At 37.5% G+C, this 21972-nt stretch overlaps 1 protein-coding gene across 1 annotated transcript in view; it reads left to right on the top strand.

Annotated features, from left to right (window-relative positions):
• The window catches only part of LRRC4C (leucine rich repeat containing 4C), a 197900-nt gene extending 192936 nt beyond the window's left edge, over window positions 1–4964 (top strand). The window contains exon 2 of the mRNA XM_055423859.2: window positions 2385–4964. Within this exon, the coding sequence (XP_055279834.1) occupies window positions 2427–4349 (1923 nt within the window). The 5' untranslated portion in view covers window positions 2385–2426 and the 3' untranslated portion in view covers window positions 4350–4964. The remainder of the gene's footprint in view (window positions 1–2384) is intronic.
• Window positions 4965–21972: the final 17008 nt, after the last annotated feature.

Genomic DNA, 21972 nt, shown 5'->3' with positions numbered 1-21972 from the left:
CTCCAAGGTTCATTTAGAGCAAGTGGAAGATTTCACTAATCTTTCTCCTTGCTGTGGGTTTCTTCTAGAGATTTTCTGTCTCCTATATTAATGTAGCATTACCATTCTTGAAAACAAAGCTGATGACAGCATTTCTTTCTATAAGCAGAATATTGAATAGTCACTTGCAGGATAAGCGGGAATGCTTACCTTGAGTCTTGATCCGATCTCATCCCAACTTCTTTCCCATTCTCTTTCCTGGGCCTTCCAAGCTCCTGCTATAGGGGATTTATGATTCCTTGGTTATACTAGTACTTTCTTATTTCCTTGTCTAGGTTCAGGCTGGTCCCTCTGCTCTTTTTTCTTTTCTTTAACAACTTCTACAAAATCTAGATCAGATGACTCTCCTCTTTCAAAATCCCCTGACTACTTATACCATCACAGATTTAGTTGCTGTGACTTTGGTGCCCATGTGCCAGTGTGGCTTGGTCTCATAGCAATGAACATATATTATTGTGTTTCATCTCTTTGTCTTCCCTTCTGAATTATAGTTCCCTCAAGGGTGAGGGTTATAGTCTTCACTTTTGTGTGCTCAGCACTTAGCAAAATGTCTAACTAAGGGAAATAGCAAAATGGTAGTAGTAGTAATAGTAATGTCTATTGAGTTCCTTCAGTGTGGAAGGCATTTTCTAAGCTCTTTATGATATTACTTTTTTACTGACAATAACACTAAGGGTTATATAATAATATCATCCCCACTGTGCAAATGAGATTGAGCCATGGAGAGGATAAGTCACCTGCCCAAGGTGACACATGGTAAATACTAAATTACTGTCTCAATGCCTTTTTGAATTGGTTATGATAAGTCTCCCATTTTTTTCTTCCCAAGAGATTCTTAGAAGAAGCACTGTTTATTGAGGAATTTGGGAGAAGTTATCACACAGGTGCCCAATTCATGATAAGCCAGTTGAATGAGGTGTATACTGGGTAACACAAGCTTTGGAATTCCTCTTTGTGGTGTAAGAGATGCAGAAAGTAAGTTGTTTTATTTCCCTTCCCAGAAATCAATAAGAGTAAGGACATAATACATATACAATCCTGTTATATTTAATACTATGATTTTTTTCTGTACATAAACATGTTTCATGAGATGTGATTTAATTGGTAGTATGTCTACCTATAGGTAGCAGTTGGCTCTGTTATCATGAGATTTACATATAAAAATCTCTAGAAATTTACACATATTTGTGCGTGTCATTATTTCAGTGTATTTTCACAGGTACCATACATTAAGTTGCCAGTGTTTGCAGCTGAGGTGACCCCCAAAGGAAAGGTTTTTTAACAAAAATAATTGTGAAAAATATTTTGCTTTTGCCATCATTCTTGCAGAAACTTTTTTCGCGGAATGTTTGAGATCATATTCTCCTGGACCAGTGACATGAATATCTGAACCCTGATTCTCTACTTGTTAACCATGTGACTATATGCATGTTACTTCCCGAACGATTAAATGTCTTCATCTTCAAAATGGAGGCTATAACAATTCCTTCCTCAGAGAAGTGCAGTAAGGAAAAGAAAGGATCAGGGAACGCAGCCTGTGCAGTTACAAAGGACTCCATATTCAGAAGGGCCCATGCTTGACTTAATGTTCTTTTATAACTGATTTGAAATCCTTAGTAAAATTTTTAAAACTTCTTTTTGATGTGGACCACTTTTAAAGTCTATTGTGTTCTATTTTATGTTTTGCTTTTTTAGCCAAGAGGCATGTAGGATAGCTCCCCAACCACGGACTGAACCCACACCTCCTGTATTGGAAGGCAAACTCTTAACCACTGGACCATCAGGGAACCCCTTGAAATTCTTAACGATTTTTGACAAGACAGCCCATGTTTGCATTTTGCCTTGAGCCCTGCAAGTTATGTAGCCATTCTTGGATTGTTTGTGAAGTCTATAGCCTATGGCACATAGACTCCTCCTTGATAAAATGTCAGCTATTAATAATTTTGCAAGGGAGTTTTTAGTTTATTGGTATAGTCCCCCTATTTTCTGAACTTTTCCAATCTGGTCTGGACACTGAACCTAATGATGGGGTGCATTTCATGTGTCCTCATGCATTCAGGTCACCCTTGGTTGATAAACACTACAGTCAAACCCTCTACCTCATGCTTCCATTTCTCTGTGATTGCACAAATGATGGAATATGGGCTGTGGCTGGCTGATAACTCAAAGCATGGAAACACTTCTTAATAAATATGAGCCCCATCACTCAGTACATGGCATTAGATTTATTGTTATCTTAGTTTGAGAAATGAAGGCTTGAGCTGATACACTGTCTCACTGACAATGACTCGAGAAAGACATTTGGAGGAGATCTAATACTCTTTTTTGCTCTTATTGCATTGCAGATTATTTGAACTCCAGAAGGACCAACACCAGATAAATTATGAATGTTGAACAAGATGACCTTACATCCACAGCAGATAATGATAGGTCCTAGGTTTAACAGGGCCTTATTTGACCCCCTGCTTGTGGTGCTGCTGGCTCTTCAACTTCTTGTGGTGGCTGGTCTGGTGCGGGCTCAAACCTGCCCTTCCGTCTGCTCCTGCAGCAACCAGTTCAGCAAGGTGATTTGCGTTCGGAAAAACCTACGTGACGTTCCAGATGGCATCTCCACCAACACACGGCTGCTGAACCTCCATGAGAACCAAATCCAGATCATCAAAGTGAACAGCTTCAAACACTTGAGGCACCTGGAAATCCTACAGTTGAGTAGGAATCATATCAGAACAATTGAAATCGGGGCCTTCAATGGTCTGGCAAACCTCAACACGCTGGAACTCTTTGACAATCGTCTTACGACCATCCCGAATGGAGCTTTTGTATATTTGTCTAAACTGAAGGAGCTCTGGTTGCGAAACAACCCCATCGAAAGCATCCCTTCTTATGCTTTTAACAGAATCCCTTCTTTGCGCCGGCTAGACTTAGGGGAATTGAAAAGGCTTTCATACATCTCAGAAGGTGCCTTTGAAGGTTTGTCTAACTTGAGGTATTTGAACCTTGCCATGTGCAACCTCCGAGAAATCCCTAACCTCACACCGCTCATAAAACTAGATGAGCTGGATCTTTCTGGGAATCATCTGTCTGCCATCAGGCCTGGCTCTTTCCAGGGCTTGATGCACCTTCAGAAACTGTGGATGATACAGTCCCAGATTCAAGTGATTGAACGGAATGCCTTTGATAACCTTCAGTCACTGGTGGAGATCAACCTGGCACACAACAATCTGACATTACTGCCTCATGACCTCTTCACACCCTTGCATCATCTAGAGCGGATACACTTACATCACAACCCCTGGAACTGTAACTGTGACATCCTGTGGCTCAGCTGGTGGATAAAAGACATGGCCCCCTCCAATACAGCTTGCTGCGCCCGGTGTAACACCCCTCCCAATCTGAAAGGGAGGTACATTGGGGAGCTTGACCAGAATTATTTCACATGCTATGCTCCTGTCATTGTGGAGCCCCCAGCAGACCTCAATGTCACTGAAGGCATGGCAGCTGAGCTGAAATGTCGGGCCTCCACGTCCCTAACCTCCGTATCTTGGATTACTCCAAACGGAACCGTCATGACACATGGGGCGTATAAAGTGCGGATAGTCGTGCTCAGCGATGGCACGTTAAACTTCACGAATGTAACCGTACAAGATACAGGCGTGTACACATGTATGGTGAGTAATTCTGTGGGAAATACCACCGCTTCAGCCACCCTGAATGTTACTGCAGCAACCACTACTCCCTTCTCTTACTTTTCAACTGTCACGGTAGAGACTATGGAACCTTCTCAGGATGAGGCACGGACCACAGATAACAATGTGGGTCCCACTCCGGTGATCGACTGGGAGACCACTAACGTGACCACCTCCCTCACGCCACAGAGCACAAGGTCAACAGAAAAAACATTCACCATCCCCGTGACTGACGTAAACAGTGGGATCCCAGGCATCGATGAGGTCATGAAGACTACCAAAATCATCATTGGCTGTTTCGTGGCCATCACGCTCATGGCGGCAGTGATGCTGGTCATTTTCTACAAGATGCGGAAGCAGCATCATCGGCAGAACCATCACGCCCCCACGAGGACTGTTGAAATCATTAACGTGGATGATGAGATCACAGGAGACGCGCCCATGGAGAGCCACCTGCCCATGCCTGCGATTGAGCACGAGCACCTCAATCACTATAACTCTTACAAATCTCCTTTCAACCACACAACCACAGTGAACACAATAAATTCAATACACAGTTCAGTGCATGAACCGTTATTGATCCGGATGAACTCTAAAGACAATGTCCAAGAGACTCAAATATAAAAACACTGACAGTTACGGAAAACAAACAATAAAAAAAAAAGACAGTTTATTAAAAATGACACAAATGACTGGGCTAAATCTACTGTTTCAAAAAAGTGTCTTTACAAAAAAAAAAACAAAAAAGAAAAGATTTATTTATTAAAAATTCTATTGTGATCTAAAGCAGACAAAATTATGTGTATTCCTCAGAACCTGTTTTTGCTGCACTTATTTACTATTTCCCACATCTCGTCTCTGCCTTCCCTATCACCATATTTTTCGTAGGAGATCTCAATTCCCTAAAGAACCGGTCTAGGAAATTTTGTAACAATTCTGTTATACTTTGAGATTTTTATGGTGAATTCTAGTGGTGAGATCCAGTCTTATTTTGTCTTCCTTTTTTTTCTCTCTCTCTTTCTTTTCTTTCCGCCCTCCCCCTCATGCCCTTATGAAGTAGTCCAATGAGGAATGCAATATTAGAAATAGATTTTTAAGGGAGAACAAGGAAAAAATGCAAGATCTTATATTTTTCATGTAATGACCTGTTCTGTATTTATGAGGAGGACCATTCAATGGGAAAGAAAAAAAAAAAAAAAGGAAGCAAGCAACAGATTAATTTACATATGAGCATCTATAAAACCCATGATCTTTTAAACAAATCTAGAATCCGATTTGTAGTTCAAAAACTAAAAATAAGATTATAAATAAAATATTGTTGGTTTTTCTGTACGTGGATACAACTCATTTGTAGTTTGGCTCAAATGTGAGAAACTTGAAGGTAACTAGATTTCCTGCTTTCTGAGAAAGGTAATATTACAGTAATCTTCAGTCACAGCACCAGACTCTACAGGGTCCTGTTTCATTAGATGATGTGAGTTTCTGATCTATATTGAAAGATGCTGTAGTCTTCTTTTCTTTTCATTAGTGTCACCCTTTATAGAATGCTCACATTTTTAGATTTTTGTGAAGCCAATTCAATTCCACTTGAAGGAAAGTTTCAGTATAATTTATTCCCTGGCTCCTAAATAAAATTCTGCCGTCTAGATGAAGTACAATCCCAGAATTCTAAATTATCCAAGTTGAAAAATCATTGTTGGTGCTGAGTGTCAACAAACTCAGTTCAATTCAACACTAACTTAAAGCCCTACTATGTGTTAAACACTGATGTTAGTGCTGTGGACACATTATTAGTAAACCTGGTTTCTGCACTTGAATCACTCATGACCTATATGTAATATCATTAAAGAAACATCAGTTGATTACCAGGGGCCAGCTCTAATTTTCCTGTTAGGTGGCAGGATCCTAGAGTTTTGAAATAATCAGGTTACTGTTATGATCAAAATCTCCTCATGATTTTTTCCCCCATTCTTCTGGAAGAGATGATTCTGTTCTTCCAAATGCAGATTGCAGAGTGGTAAAGAAGTATGGATTTGCTACGGCCAATGGGTGGTTACCAAGAGATAGTAATGCTAACACACTAGTCATTCACTAAAGATACTTCAAGGAACCGGAGATATTTTTGGTATGAGAATATCCACTAGCTTGCAAGTTAAAAAGGAACATTCTAGTTACTGATACCTCAGCACTCTCCTGATATTTTAATATAGTGTATGTCTGACTTTTGTCCTTAGCACATGAAGCATAGTGAAAACAGTAGTGTAACAGTGTGTTAGTCTCTCAGTCATGTCGGACTCTTTGCAGCCCCATGGACTGTAGCCTGACAGGCTCCTCTGTCCATGGAATTCTCTAGGCAAGAATACTGAAGTGGGTAGCCATTCCCTTCTCCAGGAGATCTTCCCAAATATCGGCCTCTTATTGCTGGCCCTTGAAATCTGCCACATCATTGGTGAGATAAGTGTTAAACTAGAGAAAACTAGAGATAAACTGGAGAAAACTTCAGCTCCTAATGAATGAACAACTTGGATACTCACACATAACTCTACAGGCTGGACATCACACCAGGGTTTTGTGATCTCCAGGTGTGAAAAACAAATTACTAGCAAAATAGGTCACAGAACTGGGAAGAAGAGATAGCAAACAAATGAGACCACACAAGGATCTCATCTCTATTTTTTGAGCACCAGTTCTTCAGTGGCTTTTTCTCCCTCATATCCTACCTTTCTTTGTTAGGAATACAATTCACATTAGCTTTTACTGTGGAGAAGACTCAAGGGAAAACACATGTTGGCTATCATTTGTCAAGTGATTCAGTATTGCATGTACTTCATACTGCAGATCAGCTTAGAAACCAACCAAACAACTCACCAAGGAATATCAAGTGCTAATACAAAGAAGACTGGTATAAACCCAGAAGGAAAAGCATCTTGCCTTCTCTTCTTGGTTTCTGATCTCTGAGCTCTGTCTTTGGTGATTATAAACTTTCTTTCATTTGAGCTTTTAATTCTTAAGAACTTAGTTCCAACATACAATTCCTCTTGAGTAAACTCTGGGAGTTGGGGATGGACAGGGAGGCCTGGCATGCTGCAGTCCATGGGGTCACAAAGAGTTGGACACGACTGAGCGACTGAACTGAACTTAACTGTGAGGGGTGGCTGAGTAGTTAGATAAATTCTACTAGAATAAAAGGTGAATATAGTGCCATAAGAGATTATAGTTGCCCTAATGAATACATATTAGAATTTTTAAAAAATCTACATGTATTGATAAACGATTTGTTAAGCCACACTTGACTTTTCCAGTCAATTTAGAAATACTTTTGACAAAAGTTCCTCATTGCAGGTTTTAGGGATGAAGGGTGTAGTACTATAAAAGTATTATTTAAAGGACATGAAAATGAATTATATGAGTTTATGATTAGCAGTGTATGTATTTGCTATGCATCGTGTACTGGTTTTGGGAGCTTCAATAAGGTAGCTGTACTAACCAGAGTTCATCACTCAAAATGGACTTCCTTGGTTCAGCAGAAGGTCCATTTCACTGCTTAAATATCTGGTCTATCCTTGATATCCTTGTAGCTAAACACACCTTTTATGTCTGTTACTGTTCTTATTCTATCCAAAGGTAACCAAGCAGCAGTATGCTTAAATATTCATGTGCATCAAAATATGTCATTCACAATTAACCAAGTTAAAATAATGTAATGATAATTTTAGTATGTATATTTATTTTTCCTACTAAGGATATGCAGTTGACTTGGGGGAAATATCAAAAAATGCTTTAGAAGGAATCTTCTCTAATATTTTTTTTTCTATTCTGGACTCTTGCTCTTTTATAACTGGCTATCATCTCAAACTCCTGAATTCTTTTGCATGTGTCCAAACACATTAATGGTGGCAAAATATGAGAAGAATTTGGTATAATTCACATACATAGGACCTGATATAGCTTTGATCATTTTTCCTCATATTCTGAACATTTTGGAATCAAATGCCATCTTTTCCAAAGATTAAAGTAGGTATTTAGAATTTTGGACCATTGGTTAATGATTGGAACATTGTTCAATTCTTTTATTGAGGAATTGTTTAATTGCTTAATTGCTTTTAGGCTTTATAATCAAAATGTCAAAAATCAGGACATTATTTGAGACCTGCATACTCTGAAATTCTGAATTTAGTTCTGTTGATAAATAACTTGACAATGGAAGGGTTATTTGTATGGGAGAAAGAAAATGAAGAAGACGTTTATAGAAAAAGATTTACTGAAACATGAGGAAAGTATTAGGTGGATGGCACCAAGCTACCCCACATTTCCAAAGTAAATATTGATCAAGGTGAAAAAAAGAAAACTTAAACATTTTATCCTCTTAGCATAATCTTCAAAATACTTAGACAAGTCAAAGAGTCAGATGAGTGCTTATGGACAGTGTGGTGCTTTGAAACAAATTTTTAAATAATGTTTTAAATTGTTTATTTGGTGCTTCAGCTTACTGGGATTAATAAGGATATTGAAGACAATTTTATCACTAAATATCACAGGTATAACACATGAATGCTTGAGTGAGGAGTCATAGTCTTCTAGGAAGCCAGGTGTCTGTTTTTCATAAAATATATTTTCACAGAGTCAAATCTCTTTTTTAAAAAACTCTCCCCAAAGTATATACACATTCTTGTATTTGATTAGAATATGATTTCTACAAAAGCAACCAGATAAAAATAAGTCAATCTGTTGCCTTAAAACATTAAATTACCTTCTATTTTTTTCTCTTCTGCCATAAGAAGAAATATGAATTCCTGCACACTCTGTATTAGATAGAAGCCAGCTGTGATGCGGTTGTCTTTCCAGGATATAAAATAAGATACATCTGGTTCTAGGAGAGAAAAAAAAAATCTCCTAGAATTACTGATAGTACACTGTCAATTAAGATCCAAATGTAGAAGCTCAAAGAAGCATTCTTAAAACACATTTAAAAACCAGTTCCCATCATTTTGTGTCTTTAAGAGATGCCAACCAAACTTTTGAGATTTCAACCTTTCTTGAATTATTTGAGAAAATATATAAATTGCATATAAATTATATAATTAAATTGTATAACAAGTGCCTAGCAGCAGTGAGAAAACTCCATTTTTTTTTTTTTTGCCTTAGTCCAGAATAAAAAGAAAGAGAGAGAGAGAATGGAGTGTTGCTGCAAAGATAGGCGATGCATTAAGCTATTTTAATGAAAGCACATGTTACTGGAAAATCCTTATATTTTATAAATATTATTAATGCACAGTAAATGAGGATACTCATATATCAGTTCAGTTCAGTCGCTCAAGTCATGTCCGACTCTTTGCGACCCCATGAATCACAGCACGCCAGGCCTCCCTGTCCATCACCAACTCCCGGAGTTCACTCAAACTCATGTCCACAGAGTCTGTGATGCCATCCAGCCATCTCATTCTCTGTCGTCCCCATCTCCTCCCACCTCCAATCCCTCCCAGCATCAGACTCTTTTCCACATCATCTGAGCAAAATACAGAAGGAAAAGCTCTACAAGACTCCAGACCATGAAGATTTTCTTTCAATATTTGGTCCAGTAATTTAATTTCATTTTCCAGGTTATTAATGCTACACTGTATTATATATTTGATGCCGAATCGCTGAATTTGAATTTGTCCAAATGGTATCAATCCTGTCCTTATCTGGTTGGCAGAAGTAGTTAATATATAGCTTTTTACTTGGATCAAAGAGAAGATTCAATGTTATTTGACAGAGAGGGGCTGGTCTCTGTGGAGGCAGGAGCACCCATTCTGATTTATGTCCTCCAACCCTGAGAACTTGGCAGAACACCCACCTAACTCAGCCCTAGGAGATCCTGACAAAAATCCATCCATTATGGGAGTCCCTACCCTTTACCATGTCTATGTATTGGTAAGGCTTCAGATTGATAATTAGTAATTCTTTCTTTTCAGTCCTTAGTCCCACATTAAAATTGGTAAATTAAAATGGAATTTAATTTTCATTTAAACAGAGTTGGTAGTTTTGTAAAGTGTCTAATTCTCTGAGAGAAATAAATGAAGCTTCAATTGAACTAAATATATTAAAGCATATGCAAGAGTAATTATGATGTATTTTCTGGTATATACTTTTTTATGGTAGATACTATAAAACTTTAAATCAAATAATTTGTTAACACTACAGAAATCATGGGTTTCTTTACTAATGGAATCATTATGAAAAAATTTAACTATAACAAAATTTGTAAAATGCCTCAAAAGTCAAATGTTGAATTGGACTTCCTGGTCCTATGGTTAGTTCTATTTTTAAAAAATAAAGTTTTACAAAATGAAAGGGAGAAGTAATAAAGTTTCTCTTTCCAGCAGCTCTCAAGCAGAATAACGCATGCTTGTAAAGATATTCTTTAACATAAATGGATGTTAACAAATGAACTTTAGTTAATGCTGACCACAAAAATGTCGTGTAGCTATGTATTTCCCCCTAAATTTTTTTCAATAGTCTTGCAAATAAGTCACTCTTAAAAAGTTAATACTAGCCTTTATGAGCTCAATTGCATTTTTTTTTTAGGACAAATCTTTACGTGGAAGTATATTTTATTCCTTGCTTTCTTTCCTTAGCATGTTTTCAAATTTTTCTGTAAGTACTATAAAGTAAGAATCTGTCATTTCTAAACAATATTTAGTTATTCAATCTGGAGTTCAACCCTATCAATATTGGGACAACTTATAGAGGTGAATAAATTATTTCCTAGGCACTTTCAGAGTGATACCTCCTTTTATTTCTATTCTTGAACTCCACTTTAGAGATCTGATATTTTTTATTATGATTAATATATCTTCTACCGTCAAGAAAAATGAAGAAAGCAGGAAATTCACAATACTGAAAAATACAGATGCAGAATATATGTATATATATATATATAATTTTATGAACATAAACTTGTTACCATACTTCCTACTGAAAACAAATGCCAATATAGATTAGATTATTCACCAGACAATGAAACTAAGATAAAAATCTCATTTATTAGTCAACATGTTTTCCATTTATTGACATCATTAAACTTTTATAAAATTAATTTTCTAATAAATCCTGAGAGTGATTTGTGATAGTTATTTAAAAGCCATATTAGTAACCAGAGAAAGCTCTGATGTTCAGGAGTGAAAATCTACAATTAGATTAATGTCAAAGATAAACTGGGCTTATGGAATTTAGTGGGATGCCATTAGGTATTCATAGGATAATTCAAAAATAAAAACTCTGTGCTCTATAGCTCAGAAAGTGCTTTCACCTGTTTTCTCATGTGTTAAGCCATGAAAGAATAATATGTAAGAGCATTTTAATAATGTATCAAATTTGTCTCTATGTAAAAGTATTAATATTTTGAAGCCATAAACATAGACAGAAAGAAAATAAATCATTGGAGGAAAAAAGTAAATGGTAAAGTATAGAACATGGCTAGACTATTTTTGTATTAAAATGAATTCATGCACATAGTGAATAGGAATTGAGAAATTAATCGAAGTCTAAGCCCTGTTGAAGACTTTGGTTATACAACAGTGAGCAAAAGTCAAGCCCTAGGTGATTCAGTGACCAATTCAGTTTGGTTTTGCTAGACTTTCCTTGTTTTAGCACTAGATGTTCTCTATCCCAGAAACCATTTCAGTTCAGTTCAGTTCAGTTCAGTCGCTCAGTCGTGTCTGACTCTTTGCTCAAGGCAAACCAGGATGGCTGGTTAAAACTAATTACAAACCTTGTGTGTGTGTGTGTATGTGTGTGTGTGTGTGTGTGCGCGCGCGCGCTCAGTCACTCAGTCATGTCCAACTCTGTGACCCCATGGGCTGCACACCAGGCTCTTCTGTCCATGGAATTTTCCAGGTAAGAATAATGGAGCAGGTGGTCATTTCCTACTCCTGGAGAACTTCCCAATTCAGAGATCAATCCTGCATCTCCTGCATTGGCAGATGGATTCTTTATCACTTCGCCACATTTACAACCTTTTGTTGTTGTTCAGTCCCTCAGTTATGTCTGACTTTTTGTGACCCCGTGGACTGCAGCATGCCAGGCTTTCCTGTCCTTCACCATCTTTCAGACTTTGCTCAAACTCAAGCCCATTGAGTCAGTGATGCCATCCAACCATCTTGTGCACTGTCGTCCCCTTCTCCTTCTGCCTTCAATATTTCCCAGCATCAGGGTCTTTTGTAATGAGTTGGCTCTTTGTATCAGTTGGTTAAAGTATTGGAGCTTTAGCTTCAGCATCAGTCCTCCCATTGAATATTTAGGGTTGATTTCCTTTGGGATTGACTGGTTGGATCTCCTTGCAGTCCAACGGACTCTCAAGAGTCTTTTTCTAACACCGCAGTTCAAAAGCATCAATTCTTTGGTGCTCAGCTTTCTTTATGGTCCAACTCTCACATCTGTACATGACTGCTGGAAAAACCATAACTTTGACTATACGGACCTTTGTTGGCAAAGTAATGTCTCTGCTTCTTAATGTGCTGTCTAGGTTGGTCATACAAACGTTATCATCAGGTTATTATCTTGATTCTATTAATCATATTAATGTTCTTATGTCATTGTTATTGGCAATGCCAGATAACACTGCCACTAGTATGCAGTGGTCAGAACATTTGTTTCTAAGTTGGGCAAGGTCATAAAAGCAAATGCTTGTAATGTCAAACTCTGTACAAAAGTTTCTAGATTATTCTCTGTAGATGCAACAGAAGTACAGAAGGCACCACTTGCCCTCTAGGAGGAATTATAGTCAAGGATTGACAAGGATCATATTTTTATAGTACTTTATCTCCACTCATTATTTCCAGTCCTTATAAAGCTCTGTAAGGTAGACATTATCTCCACTTTAGAGATGAAAGCATTAGAGTAAACTTTCCAAGGCACAAAAATTATATAGAAAATTAAGATTAAAAGAAGAATATTGGTGATTTAGCAATGGCATTTATTATTCAGAATAGAAGTTGTTAACAGTCTCCTCAGAATACTTTATCTCTTGCAATCTATTAGATCATGTTCTAGAAGACAGCATTCTCCTTGGGGATGTTAGTGTGTGTGTTAGTCGCTCAGTCATATCCGACTCTCTGTGACCCCATGGACTGTCTATGGAATTCTCCAGGCAAGAATACTGGAGTGCATAGTCATTCCCTTCTCCAGGGAATCTTCCCAATCCAGGGATTGAACCCTGGTCTCCAGCATTGCAGGCAGACTTTTCACCATCTAAGCTACCAGGAAACCCCCTCTCTTTGGGGATACAATTTGGTAACTGGGTATTAGCCTTTTTTTCCCTTCTGAATATTGACAAATATTGAATTTCACAGAGACACTTCAAATGGGAAACATTATAGATCAGCTAGCATTCAAAGATAAAAATGATTCAGTCAAACTAGTTTTATCATAATCAATGAGGTTTAGGTATATTATTTTTAAGGTTGTGTTATGATTTACATTCTAATCAAATGTCATTGATGGATATATTTATGAATAACACAGTAACTAAAAATTATGTTCCAATTCCTTTTCATTAAAAAAAATCCCTTTAACGATCTTAATTGTTATGTTTACATGAAAATATATAAATCGCTTTCATAAAGTCAATATTTATCTTTGTTAGAAGACACACACTAAACGGCTTATATGAAAACATATAATCTGTTTTTATGAAGTCAATATTTATCTTTCTTTGGCTACAACATATTAAAGCTATCTAAACTACTTAAGAGATAAACACCAGGCAATTTTTTAGAAGCTCAAAGAGAGAAAAAACATAGACCCTACCCCCAAAGTCTAGAGCTTAACTTTTGAAAACTAGAGAGTCAAAGGGACAATTCTGAATTTAAAAAAATTAATTAACCAACCAAGTACTGACATATTTAAGCATCTATATGCAATGAAGTACAGTGGAAAGTTTTCTCTCCACATAAAGACATGAGTGATAGACTTGAGTATAGGGCTCTGGTTGTAGATGTTTTAATAACATGAGTGGTTGGTTTTAAATCTTTGACAATTTTTAGCATCTTTTCATTGCTAAATATACTTATTTGTTTATTCATGAAACATTAACTGAGTGCCTACAATGAGTACATTTGTCAGAAATACAAAGAATAAGGACAGACTTTGAATTCAAGGAGTTCTGTACTATTGCAAATCTAATATGAAGCATTAAATGGCAGAGACAGTGCATACAATGTAAGCAGAAAGAAGGGCAATAGACCTGGGCTGTGTGATTAAGGGAGAGGAAATCAGGTTTGCCTCTTCTATGAAATGAAGCCTGCATTGAGTCCTATAGGACGTGTAGGAATTAGTCAGGTGAAAGGAGTGCATTCATCAACTTACCCATCACAATGGACAGCAAGGTCAAGGAATAAGCAACATCACATATGATGGAATTCCAAGTGGTTTGGTGTTGGTGGGGCAAAACATGCAATTTGGAGATTGCTAAAGCCAAGCTAAGACAATGATTAAAGATCTTGTAGAATATGTTGACCTACTGAATTTAGCTTATAGATGATGATGAACCATCAACATTATCTAAGCAATGGTGTGGGCTCCTCACATTTGAGCTTTAGATAGGCCGCCTATATGCCAGAAGAAGAAAATTTCAAGGAGCGTGTTTCACTACAAATGTAAAGAGATGGTTAATGGAAATTACAGGTGGGATGTGCTGAAGGAACCAGTTAAAAAACAAACAAAAAATCAAGCTGAGTTGGCTGGACTTGCTGGCTCATTGGTCAATGGGGACAGGAGAGGGAGACACGATTTCTTAGATTTGTTTAACTAGTAGAACTAGAGACATGCAAGGGGCTGTTGTTCAGTCGCTCAGTTGTGTCCTAGCCTGCAACCCCACAGACTGCAGCACGCCAGGCTTTCTTGTCTTCCCTTCCTTTCACTGTATCCCGGAGTTTGCTCAAACTCACGGCACTTGAGTTGATGCTGCCACCCAAGCATCTCATCCTCTATCACCTCCTTTTCCTCCTGCCCTCAATCTTTCTGAGCATCAAGAGTAGAAAATGTTTATAGCCAGCAATTCAAGTAGAGTATGCTATCAGGGTGGTGGCTGGGGGAGCAAGGTTTTACCTTCACTAAATGTTAGATATACAAAGTTTGAATACTATCAAAAAACAAAATCTTCACACTGAGTAATACAAAGGAGAAAGATGAGTTTATTGCAAGGCTTTAAGTTTCAAGTTAGAAAGCTCAAGTTCTGAGTTGCTCACAGAGTTGGAGTAAATGCAAAAGTTACCTGGCTTTTTTAGCTGATGGGTTGATTACTATTCTTACCGATTTGAATCAGAATCACTGAGTTATGTGGACAAGTTCAGAGACGGGGTGAACATACTTAATGTTTGGAGACTGACTGGTAATCTCTGCTGACTTCTTAGAACAGAGCCATACATTTCAGTCAGGTTAGGTTAAATTTTGTTTATGCACGTGCTTAACTGTCTCCATTTCATCCCTGACACAAGTGACTTCTTTTTAATTTAGTTCTACAGTGCTGTTGGGGAATCTAAGTAGTGTGGTCCAGCAGGAAGTATTTTTGGACGAGTGATATTTATCTTGCTGTCATCAATATAAAATTTGGAGTGAAAGATGATAGATTGGCACCACCCAGTACACAGTGGGTAAAGGATAGGACAATGAGAAATAGTAACATTTGATAGGTGTGGCAAGGAAGAGAAATTTTTATTCAAAATCCATTAAAGAAATATTCCTAGAGTCTTTACTACATGCCAGGCTCTATGCTAAACCTCCACCCTATTACTCTGAAGAAACATCTCAGGGAAAAAAGGGAAGACAGAAGACAGATAATTGTTTAGTTACAGTTGTGATAAGTGCCATCAAGTAAAATTTTAGGATCAGAAAATTGAGGGTGTAAAACAAGGGAATTTTTTTTAGCCTAGGAGGGTTCTTTAATGCACGCATGCGTACTCTGCCACTAAGTCATGTCCGACTCTTTCCGACCCTATGTACTATAGCCTGCCAGGCATCTCTGTCCATGGGATTATTTGACTTTTAAAGGGAAAAGAGAAGAAATGAATTGCTGCCAGGCAAAGAGGAGTGGAGCAAGGAGAGAGAACGGGAGAGCCTTATGAAAAAGAAACTGATGCAGGCTAAGTTCCTGAGACTTAAAGAAGAAGATGAACAAGGAGAAAAAGAACAAAGAAATGAAGAGGAGAACCAAGAGATTTAGAAGCGCCAGACAAATAGAGTTTTACAAAGGGCATAAATGCAATCATATAAAAAATTTAAAAATAGCTGCTAAATTGCCAATCCGGAAGTTAGTGATGGCTTTAGCAAGAAAAGTTTTACTAAATGATTGCATGTGTTGATGTGAGTGAGTGAGAAGGGGAAAGGAAACTGTATTACCATGGAGAGAGGAAATTAACTGGCAGGGCATAAGTGGAGTCAATGAGATAGACTACTTTGACGGAATTCGAAATGAAATGTGGAAGTAGATTCGTGGGAGCAGGTATTAACTAAAATAAGAATCAGACAGATGTCAAGGGAAGCTAGCTGCTAGTCTAAAGAATTTAGACTTAATTCCATAGGCAATAAAGGAGCCATGGAAAAGAAAAATACATGTGGACAAATATTTATATCAGAATGATTAATTTACGAGAATGCAATGGTCAATCAATGAAGTTGTCAATCTCGATCTAGCTAGGCTTAAAAAAATGACAGAAAAATGCCCTAGATTTTTAAAAAATTAACTGTACTCTCTTATCTATATGACATGGGTGAACCACTATTAGTGGGAGATAAAGAAAATTTCCTGAATAATCATGGACTCATGATCTCTATATCCAGACTGCTTTATAATTCACAACATTTCGAGAGAATAAGAAACATATTTTTGATAACAAAAGAATAACTGAATAACAAAAGAATCCATTTTAGGAGGTTCTTTCATCTTTTTATATAAAATGGAGTAATAAAATTTGCATTTAATGGAGTACTAATGGAACATGAAATTCAAAATATGACGGAGTCCATTATGGGAATGAAATTAGGTTTTGTGTGTGTGTGTGATAAGTAGCTTCAGTTGTGTCCGACTCTTTGCAGCTTCATAGACTGTAACCCACCAGGCTCCTTTGTCCATGGGATTCGCCAGGTAAGAATACTGGAGTGGGTTGCTGTACCCTCTTCCATCTTCCCTGACCCAGGGATCAAACCCACATCTTTTATTTCTCCTGAATTGGCAGGCAGGTTCTTTACCACTATTGCCACCTATTAAATAACTTATTAATTGATATCATGGTTCGGTTCAGTTCAGTCGTTCAGTTGTGTCTGACTCTTTGCGACCCCATGAATCACAGAACGCCAGGCCTCCCTGTCCATTACTAACTCCCGGAGTTCACTCAAACTCATGTCCATTGAGTCGGTGATGCCATCCAGCCATCTCATTCTCTGTCATCCCCTTCTCCTCCTGCCCCCAATCCCTCCCAGCATCAGAGTCTTTTCCAGTGAGTCAACTCTTCGCATGAGGTGGCCAAAGTATTGGTGTTTCAGCTTTAGCATCAGTCCATCCAATGAACACCCAGGATTGATCTCCTTTAGAATGGACTGGTTGGATCTCCTTGTAGTCCAAGGGACTCTCAAGAGTCTTCTCCAGCACCACAGTTCAAAAGCATCAATTCTTCGGCATTCAGCTTTCTTCACAGTCCAACTCTCACATGCATACATGACCACTGCAAAAACCATAGCCTTGACTAGATGGACCTTTGCTGGCAAAGTAATGTCTCTGCTTTTTAATATGCTGTCTAGGTTGGTCATAACTTTCCTTCCAAGGAGTAAGCATCTTTTAATTTCATGGCTGCAATCAGCATCCGCAGTGATTTAAGCTCAGAGCAAATAAGCACAGTGGCCATTTTCCAGTGTAGTGAGATAAGAACTGTGGTGAATGGGAGAAATGAAGGCTTTTATAGTTGTGAGAGGGCTTTCCTGGAGGCTCAGACAGTAAAGAATCCACCGGCAATGAGGAAGACCTGGGTTTGATCCCTGGTTTGGGAAGATCCCCTGGAGGTCATGGTAACCCACTCTAATATTCCTGCCTGGAGAATCCCCATGTACAAAGGAGCCTGGTGCACTGTAATCCATGGGGTCCCAAAGAGTCAGACACAACTGAGCTACTAGGCACAGCACAGCACAGCATAATTGTGAGTACGATATAGAGGATAATGTTTAAAAAAAAAAGCAGTGAAAACTCCAATATGAAATGAATAAAATCTCTAGACACCAGATCGCAGGTAACCAGATTGCAGATAACCATCGCAAGATGTGAGCACCACGACATAGACAAGAAGCATAATAATACATCTCTTCCATCTCAAGGGCCTCTCGGTTAATGTTTAATTGTATCACATGTAGAATTAATATAAGGATCTGAAAGCTTTTCAAAATTTTTGGTACTTGTTCCAAGAGAAAAGTTAACTAGGTAAGTAAATGACAATGATTTTTAATTTATTTTTCAATAAAACATTATCATCAAGTTATCTGTTCATACTGACAGAGATATACAGCAAGATATGTATTTATCACACAATAATAATTGACTGTATTAATAAGCAACATTTAGAAAAGGAGACTTGGGTCATCTTTGCTGAGTCATGATGACTGGATTTGTCATGCTTGGAGTGCAGATCAGAGTGAAATATTTCTGTTCCTCTGTCTTCCACTATCTCCCAGAATTTTCTCAGATTCACGTCCATTAAGTCTGTGATGATATCTAACCGTCTTGATATCTAACTCGACTGCCCTTTTTCTTCTTTCTATGCTAACTATTGAATGATGGAAAAATCGAGGATGCTGAGCAGGTAGCATCACCCGGATCGAGATAATAATTATAGAATTGGGCACACAATAGAGGCAAGGAGAGGAGTTTTTAATCAGACCTAGGATCTTTACAGAAATTACAATCTCAGTCTGTAAACGTCATACTAGTGGTTTGAATTTTCCATTAGTTTCTTTATGGTTCTTTGATTGGATGCTTAGCAGCATGCATCCATGGAAGTCCATCATCGTTTCATGTCATGTCTTCTTAGTGTGTCACAAAATGGAAAATTTAGTGTAGAATTTAGATAGTTTTTTTTTTGCCTGGGGTTGATGATCTTTAATTTCCATATTTTAATTAATTAATGAAAGTTCATTAAACATTTAAACTCTATACCCAATGAAACAAATATATGTACTGAGATTTTCTTTTTACCTTTTATCTTTTTATTCATTTGGTCATGAAAGCATGACCATAAACATATTTGCAAAACACGATTTTTATCATTCCTTATCTCATTTGACACCTGGAAATCTTTGTCTGGCTATTCCATGGCTATGGAAAATGTCCTACCTTTTAAAATATTTGCTTTATAAGCTTCCTTTCAGCATTTAGCACATATATTGTTATTTAGGCATACTTTCCTTGGATCAAGTCATACTCTATTAGATTTATTCACTTGTCATTGAGTTCCAATCATAAATTTTTGGAATAGAAATAGCCTAAAGGAAAAAGGTAAAATATCATCAAACCATTGCATCTGTTCTAATTCCAACTATTCAGCGTTTCAATTTCGAATATTTTTATTTTCATAGTAGCCACCGAATTGCTAGTTATTACACTTTAGCTCTTATTTTTAGGGGTCCAAATTCCCATACATTTTTTACTTCTTTGAAATTTCAAGTCTGTAATATTTGTGTGCATGAGGCGGGAGCAGGGGTGTGTGGGGTAGGCTGTAAATTCATGTGGTTCTTTACTGTGTTCATATTCTTCTTTCTTTCGCTGCAAAGCGGGACACACATTTTCCGTGAACGCAAAGAAGAGTAGTTCATCTCTGTTAGCAGTTTAATAGCTTAAATTCAGCAGAGGAGAAAGCTGAATAGTGTACTTTTGCTTTGTATCAATTTGTGCACTGGAAGTTGATCAGTCATGTCTGACTCTGTGTGACCCCATGGAAGAGCCCTCCAAGCTCTTCTGTCCATGGGATTCTCCAGGCAAGAATACTGGATTGGGTTACCATTCCCGCAGATTCTTTATTATTTGAGCCACCAGGGAGGCACTGACCAGACAAATTCAAAATAGTGAAAATAAAATGGTTTTGACTTTAAAGCAAGATCATTTTTTCACATTTTTATTTTTCTTTTCCATCTGAGAAAAAGGTTTTCCCCAGCATGTCATTTGTGTATCTACATTATTGATAATTTAATTAATATTATTGTACTTTTGTTAAATTTTTAATGGATAACATTTATTGAATTATCAGTTCAGACCACTTTTAAGTTCATGAAATTGTTTCTATATTCCTCAAGTTTCCCAGTTGCCTCCATCATTAAGACTATGTGATATCTTTTTGTGTGTGAGAGAGAGAGAAATATAAGGAATGAATTTAAAGAGTCTATCCCAGAAAGAGAAAACTCGGGCCAGAATTGCATATCCTTTTTATTCCTTTTCTTATAATTCCTAGTCTCAGGGAACAGGAACTCTACTATATTTGTTGCTTACATATAAAGACTGCTTTATTAAATCCTGTTTGATAAAAAAGTTCCTCAAAGAAAGAACTGAAGAAGGAAGCTAATAATATAATTTAATTTCACTCAGCCTCTCTTTTACAGATCCATAAAAGGGAACATGCCCCACAAAGGTTAATCATACACAAAAACTCTGGTCCTAAACCATTTCTGTGTCTTGGAAATGTATTTCAGCATTACAGACTCCTTTCAGTGACCTGAAACCCAAGACTTTGAAATGAGGCCCTGAAGAAATCCATTAGGGATGTGAAAGAAATCATTGTGAAAAGCAGAGTTTATGATTTTGCAAAGTTGATGCCGAGTCTGTCTCTCTTCTTAATACTTCTAAGGACTAGCTTCCTCAACAGAGCTGAGTTAATATGGGCTCTTGGGATGTCACCTCCTGGCCTCAATCATATTTCTGCCAAGCAGTGTGTTTTAAGTCTGAAGACTTTTACAAAATATCTACATGATGCAGTTCTAGAATTTTGAGTTCATTTGCTTTTCTCTAAATCCAGGGGTTGAGGGTAGCTTGAGAAATGGAACTCTTGGTTACAGTTATACTGAAGCACAAAGGGGTGGCATAGGAAGATGTAACAAATTTTAAAGTAAAATGCATATGACAGCTACCAAACACCATAGAAATATGTCAGTTAATTTTAAAGGAAACCTTTACAAAACAGCTGTTTTTTTTAATTTCATGTCTTCAAACTTATATATAGTTTGTGGTTATTTTTGCCCAGTTAGTCTCCCTACTCTTAGTTGATTCATGGGTCAGAAGGGATCGTAAAAGCCCCAGACTTATTTTAAATGTGGTTTCTTTTCTGTCAAATCTCCTTTAGACTTATCCAATCCCTTGATTTTTCTAAAATATGCTAGCAAAAAGTTTTGGAAATCTCAAATCAACTGACCAGAAAGCAGCAGATACATCAAAAAGCTTGCAAACTATATAGAAAATCTCCAGATTAGTGATGTGGGTCCAAGAGGCAGAATTTCACTTTCAAAAAAGGTTATTTGAATCAGGGTCAGCAAACTACTCCCTACCTGTCGAGAAGTACCACTAGTAAATAAATTTGTATTGGAACACAGCGAAGCCTATCAGTTGATATACTTGGTGTTTATCATTGCTTTCATACTGTAATGACAGGGTTTAGTTACAGTTGGGACAATATGACAAGAAGTCTAAAATATTTATTATTTCACATTTCATAGATAGTCTCTAACCTCTGGTTTAGGAAGAAATTAATTAGTCTCTATACTCTTGCCTAGAAAATCCCATGGATGGAGGAGCCTGGTAGGCTGCAATCCATGGGGTCGCTACAAGTCAGACATGACTGAGCGACTTCACTTTCACTTTTCACTTTCACACATTGGAGAAGGAAATGGCAACCCACTCCAGTGTTCTTGCCTGGAGAATCCCAGGGACGGGGGAACCTGGTGGGCTTCCGTCTATGGGGTCACACAGAGTCGGACACGACTGAAGTGACTTAGCAGCAGCAGCATGATCACAAGCAGTCAAACAGTAACTTATATTGATTAAGAATTTGTAATAGTTTGACTCAGTCCCATATTTGCATTCTTTAGAAGAACCTTTTCCTCATTTTCCCATTTACATACTGCCCATTAGTATTATAGATATTGAAACAGCGTGCTATTTATGCATAAATAAAATTTTGCACTGGACAGTTGCCCATAACTTAAAATAGGTCTTTGAAATGACTTTAGTGCTTCACTGGTT

Source organism: Moschus berezovskii, chromosome 14 (genome assembly GCF_049115385.1).
Source record: "Moschus berezovskii isolate FMDL1 chromosome 14, NW_MosBer_1.0, whole genome shotgun sequence".
NCBI classification, from domain to species: Eukaryota; Metazoa; Chordata; class Mammalia; order Artiodactyla; family Moschidae; genus Moschus; species Moschus berezovskii.
The sequence above is the reverse complement of the archived record's forward strand: the minus strand, read 5'-3'. Positions and strand labels throughout refer to the sequence as shown.